The sequence below is a fragment of the Triticum dicoccoides genome, chromosome 2A (genome assembly GCF_002162155.2).
Source record: "Triticum dicoccoides isolate Atlit2015 ecotype Zavitan chromosome 2A, WEW_v2.0, whole genome shotgun sequence".
Classification (NCBI taxonomy): Eukaryota; Viridiplantae; Streptophyta; class Magnoliopsida; order Poales; family Poaceae; genus Triticum; species Triticum dicoccoides.
Genome location: NC_041382.1, coordinates 729,242,214 through 729,248,416, shown reverse-complemented (window position 1 = coordinate 729,248,416; position 6,203 = coordinate 729,242,214). Strand labels below are relative to the sequence as shown.

Below are 6,203 nucleotides of genomic sequence, written 5' to 3'. Positions count from 1 at the left end.
TACTACCTAGGTGACGGTATCTATCCTCGGTGGACCACTATTGTCAAGACAATACCCAACCCTATCGGAGAGAAGAGGAAAAGATTTGCCCAAGAGCAAGAGAGTGCTAGGAAGCATGTCGAGCGTGCCTTTGGTGTTTTGCAATCTCGATGGGGCATCGTTCGGTATCCTGCTAATTCCTGAAGCACGCAGAAACTGTGGGAGGTGGTGACTGCTTGTGTGATCATGCACAATATGATTGTAGAAGACGAGCGTCCGGAATGTCTGTGTGATCAAGGGTTTCAGTTTCAGGATAAGAAATGTTGTGCGTGAGCATGGAGGAGCGGCAACATTTGAATAGTTTATTCAATTTCATCATGACATGTGTGATTGAAAAACTCACTTGGAACTACAAAATGATTTGATTGAGCATATATAGACTTATATTGACAACCAATAAATGTATATTCTTTTATTCGTTTGCAAAACTGTGCGAAATATTTTTATTTTTATTCGGTTTGTAAAACTATGCTATTTTATTCAATTCAAACTATTTCTATCAATGCAAAAATTGAACGGCCAGCCGGCCACACCGGCACATATGTGTTGGACACGCTGACCCATATCTAAAATAGGGCAGACGCCGGACGTACGGCCGGCCCAAACGGACGATAGGGCAGACGCCGGACGTACGGCCGGCCCAAACGGACGAAATCGCCGTCCGTTTGGGTTGCCCCATTGGAGTTGTTCTAGAGGAGTTCTTTTACGGTACCCCTCCTCATCTTGTACCAGTTCAGCTGTGTTGCTTTATATATAAACTGGGAAGCAAGAGTTTTTCGGGTAAAACTACTGATTTCGATATAAGCATGTAAACTTATCTTACACTGTTTACACATCAAGCCAATCTGTAGGCTACAGAGAATTTGTGACCCAGAACAAAATCTAGTGGAAGCATGACAAAACAGGGATCCATCCACAGGCAAACCATCAAGAGAACTTTTGAACCACTCATGAGCAATCACAACGGGCACACGAAATCCCCGCTGCTCTCAACGTCAATGTCGTCGATATCGAAATCGATGTCGTCCAAATCCATGCTCCCCAGGCAGGCAACCTGCCCGGCAACCCCTAGGGCGTTATCGCCAGGTTTCTGCGCCTCCTGGATGATCGCCATGGCTTCTTCCAGGCTCTGTGACGGCGTGTTCATGTCTGCCAGCTGCATGCTCCTTTGGTACTCATCGGTCATCTCAACGGGCAATCTCTTGAGGAACCATGGATGGTTCTTGATCTCCGGGATGGTTATTCGCTGCACGCAGATACAAACGTGAGCACTATATGACTAGGAACTGAACTATTCCAGGACAAGAATATATAACCTGCTGAGGATTTCCAACGAAAATGCGGGACAGCAGATGTATGCAGTCCATCGAGACTCGAACGTAGTCCGGAACAGAGTACTGTACGCTGAGTATCCTCTGTGGAAGACACCAACAATTAACTTTTCTAGTAACACAGTGAGAGGCATCAGATAGAGATGATGCAAAAGTTTCATGAGAGATAAGGTGGGAAGGGTGTGCACTCACAGTGATCGTTTTGCGGAAGTTCCTTGGCTCATCAGGGTCCTCGAAAGGATATGCCCCGACAAGCATCACATAGAGCGTTACTCCGCATGACCAAACATCGGCGACCTAAGATTACAAGAGTTGGTATATAACTGAATGCTTCAGATGTGGTACTTAAACCGTTAAAATCGTGTCGTAGCGGACCAAACTTCGAACATTCGTACCTTTCCATCATATTCTCTTCTAGAGAGGACCTCTGGGGCGATGTATGCCGGTGTGCCGACAGTTGACTTCGGTTGAGAGTGCAAGACAGAAGACTGAAATGAAAAGAGTCGAAACAGGGTCCTTGTTTAGGCGATGAAAACGCAACATTCAGAGGTCATTATCTTGCGCGGGAATACCTTGGAGTAACCGAAGTCACAAATCTTGAGCCGAGGTGCGACACTACCATCCAAGAGAGTGTTTTCTAGTTTCAAATCTCTATGACATACTTGCTGCAGGCAAAAAAAAAAAAGATGACATATCGTGTGATGAGCGTTTGACATAAGCTGCTATCTACGAGCTGGTTTGGCAGAGTACTACGTACCATAGAGTGACAATAGCTCACTCCAGAAATCAATTGTTGGAAGAAGAATCTTCCCTGTTAAGAGTAATGAGTAAGTAACAGTTAATGTAATTATATGTAACCATTGAAGGAAGTTCCAAAGGTCGTTGCAAATATTATCTACCTCATCCTCGCTAAATCTCCCTGCGTTGCAAATCCTTTGAAATAGCTCGCCGCCAGAGGCATATTCCATAACTATTGCCAAATGTGTGGGAGTTAGCACGACCTGAAAAACTAAGCACGTTTAAGCATGAATCGAAGATTAAAGCTTTGATAAGCAGGCCGAGAATTCAAGATGATCAGGGAGAAAACAGCTAGCGGCATTCACAAGCTCAGTTGATTCCAAACTCTCCACCCAATGTAAGATTATATATTCTTGAATGGAAATAGGTAAGAATCTAAAGTAGTCCAGATCAAGAATGTGCATATGAGATGTTATTTCTTCCCGTGCAAGAATTTCATCTCTATGAAAAATCAAGTTTTTTTTGTTTCATTAAAAATGAAGTTCTTTCCATCCAAGAGGAAATGTTCATACCCTCTAAAAACACATGTATGTCATTTTTCTACTGGTTAATTACCCGCTAAATCATCAATGGTCTAGTTACATGAGCTAAGCAATCAGGTATCTGAAAAAAATCCAAAGTATGGGGATGCAAATCTAAATAATAAGTTTACTTGCCTGACTAGTGCAGAACAGTGCAAAGAGGAAGAAAATGTTAAGCTGATAAGCATTTAACAATTCAAAGCAAGTAGTCTAATAGTAGTGAAGTGGTTAGCCAGCATGTTTGATGTAAAATAACATACACCAAAGTAGTAAAAAGTCCTAGCCTCAAAACATGGAACTAAATTTCAGTTACACATTCTACTTCCCACTAGAGATAACCTTAACTTCCATATTAGTATGTTTCCATATGTGAGTCAAGTCTCCGAAATCAATCACTGCGATCAACAACTTGCAATCGTAAAAGTAAAAGGAGATCCATAATCTTGCAAAGCCACAATTTTCTGTAACGAAGTATCAGTACAATATGTGACTAGTTACCCTGCGTTAAATTTCATGAGGTAAAGAGCTAAAGCATTACACTCATAACTCGGCCTCCTTTGGTTCATAGGATTGGAAAATCATAGGAATAGGAAAGTCATAGGAAATGAGATGACATGCATCTCAAATGGAATAGAAAAGGAGATGCCCTTTGATTCACACCATAGGATTTTTTTTCCATTTAGTCTAGGCTAATGTTTATTTCCCTATGAAATGTGGAGGATAGGAAGAATTCCTCCATAGGAATAGGATCTCATTCCTACAAACCAAAGAGCTCTGAAGGAATTTTTCCTATAGAAATCATATCCTATGAAAATCCTACAAAATTCCTCCAAACAACTTTGAGCCTATATGAGGGACAATCACTGTCCTAGAAGCCAAGAAATTACCTCCTTGAATCGAATAATATTTGGATGCTTGAGTGACCGGTGGTTCATAATCTCCCTTTGAACATGTTCATCAATCTGCAGCAAAAATAAATGTTTAGAGTTAACTCATGAATCATAAATACTCCCTCCATTTTTGTATACAAGGCCACAAACCCATATTACAGGTACCAAGGCAAAAGTTAATATCTTCTAAGTCAATGTTGCAAGGCAGCTTGTCTCCTTGATAGTGGCCTTGTATATAAAAATGGATTTGACACCCGTTTGTTACTTAAGCACGACACAGCATTCTGAACATTAGGATCGATCCACCACACCACACGCTCCGAGCCGTTGGATGTCGTCCTGAACTGTGGAATCACTTGGGTGAATCATCTATTAGTTCTTTAATAACTGTGGTAAGATTTTGTTATCGCATTTCAATAAAAGATGCTTTCAACAGGTAGACCCAAAAGGAGAAATGCATAAATGCTTGAAACCAAAGCCACACCAAAGCGAAGGCTATGAATAGTTAATCATATACCTACTACATTGGACATTATGTGGCAGCAGAGGCAGATTCGGTGTGTGTCACTGATTCTTTTCAATTATTTTTATTGGAGGGAAGCATTGGAAGCAACGGCAGGGTGGCAGGCCCTGGATACTTCCTTGGCCTACCATGAGAGACATTGTCTATTTTGTTAGAATATGGTTCCTTTGGGATTAAGAGAGAGTCTGGGTAAACTCCATGCAATGTCTTTAACAAAAGGGGGCGCCGTTCCATTGTCAAATTCAACTAATGAAGGTCGAACCTAGAGTCCTCATCCCTGGAACTCGAGCGCCTGAACTCAAAGAGCAGCACATGGCCAACATCCGCAGTCCTGGTAAGCCTACCCACACAATTAGAACCATGCCCGCGCAACACATGCTGCCAAGCAGTAAAAACAGAGGACGGAGCAGAGTGAATCCATGGACGCTGACCGGCCAAAACATTTCTAACCAATCACGGGGCCATCGAGCCTAGGACAGCGCACACAGGAGAATAGTTTTGGATCAAGCGCCGATCAACCGTGTGGGTATGAGGGACGACGAGGCTGCTCGCGCGCGTACCTTGTGGCCTCGCTCGATGAACTTGACGGCGAAGTGCTCCTTGGTCCGGACGTCCCGCACCAGCTTGGCCACCCCGAAGTTGCCGGACCCGATGCCCCTCACCACCTCGTACCGATCCATGTCCTCCCCTCTTTCTTCCTATGTCCCTCAAGGCCCCAAGCAGACAAGCACCTTGATGGTATGGTGCGGGAGGAGGAAGGAAGACAAGCAGACAAGCACCTCTTTCTTCCTATGTCCCTCAAGGCCCCAAGCAGACAAGCACCTTGATGGTATGGTGCGGGAGGAGGAGGAAGGAAGACGGGAGAGTGTGAATGGAGCTGGGGCTGGGTTCTGCAACCCACGAGGTCGGGGAGGGGATTGGTATGGGGTAAACTCGGGGCCCGAGCCTTGAGGTGGGGATGGAGGGGAGGAGTCCGGAGAGACACGTCACCTTGCAGCGCCGCCATGTGTCGCCGCGGCTGCCGTCCGCAAGCCACAAAGAGAAAACCCAACTCCAACACTTCTCATTCAGATTGAGATGCGGTCCTGAGTCTTGACTGAAGAAATGGACAGTCCCACTGTTCTCAAGGGAAGGAAAAAGTACACTGATGACAGCGAGCCATCACCGTTTGATTCTCATCCAACGACTGCCTACCAGTTTCTTTTCATCTCTTCGTTTTCTTTTACTATTATTCTGCGAATGTTCTTTCTTCTGTTTCATGTTTACTTCTATTATTTTTAATGTTTGGAGATTTCAAACGTTGTTTGAATTTTTTTTTCAAAAATGCTCCTATTTTCCAAATTTTGGTCACAAATATAAAAATGTCCGTGTTCCAAGAAATGATCATATATCCAAAAGCTGTTCGAAATTTCAAAAAATCCATTTTCTAGAAATTATTCACTGATTCAAAAATCGGTAATTTTTAAAAGATGTCGCGGTCTCAAAACTTGTTCGGAATTTCAAAGAATGTTCTCATGTTTAAAAAAATGTTGATCGTATTAAAAGTTGTTCGCAATTTCAAAAATTCAAACGATAAGTGCCACGGGTGTGGCACGAAGCAATCCCGCTCTGGCGTTTTTTGCGGCTAAAGTTGCCATCCGAAAAGAAAAAACAAACCAAAAAAAACTAAACCTGCCATCCGAAAAGAAAGTTGCAATGCTTGACAAATAAAATTGACATCCTCGTGTCATTAAACTTGCCATCAAAAACGTTTGGAGTCGCCATGAGTTTGTGTCAGTGTGACACTTATCAGGGTCCTTTCGAAAAATGATCGGGAATTAAAAAAAACATCTATCTAAAAACTGTTCACAGTTTCACAAAATGTTTCCCATTTAAAGAAATTGTTCACAAATTAAAAAAATATTCGGATTTTTATAAAAAAAATTGTTCATGTTTGATAGAAATTCTTCGTAATCTTAAATAAAATCGAATCCTGCAAAATGCTTCAAAATTTGAAGGAAATGTTTTCATTTCTGTTGCTGTCGTTAGTTCTTTATAACATTAGCGGTGCGCTTCTGTCACTAGGAGTGGTGAGTTCCAGGTGCATGAATCACAAGATGCA

The 6,203-nt window shown here is 42.6% G+C and overlaps 1 protein-coding gene across 1 annotated transcript; it reads right to left on the bottom strand.

The window, feature by feature from the left end:
• Nucleotides 1-859: 859 nt before the first annotated feature.
• On the bottom strand, nucleotides 860-5,017 carry LOC119356711 (abscisic acid-inducible protein kinase). Its single transcript, XM_037623683.1, has 9 exons — nucleotides 4,663-5,017; nucleotides 3,577-3,651; nucleotides 2,270-2,371; nucleotides 2,128-2,181; nucleotides 1,943-2,035; nucleotides 1,766-1,858; nucleotides 1,563-1,667; nucleotides 1,356-1,454; nucleotides 860-1,285 (listed from the first exon to the last, which is right to left on the bottom strand). Exons 1-9 carry the CDS (start codon nucleotides 4,780-4,782, stop codon nucleotides 998-1,000), a joined length of 1,029 nt encoding a protein of 342 aa, XP_037479580.1. The 5' UTR covers nucleotides 4,783-5,017; the 3' UTR covers nucleotides 860-997.
• Nucleotides 5,018-6,203: the final 1,186 nt, after the last annotated feature.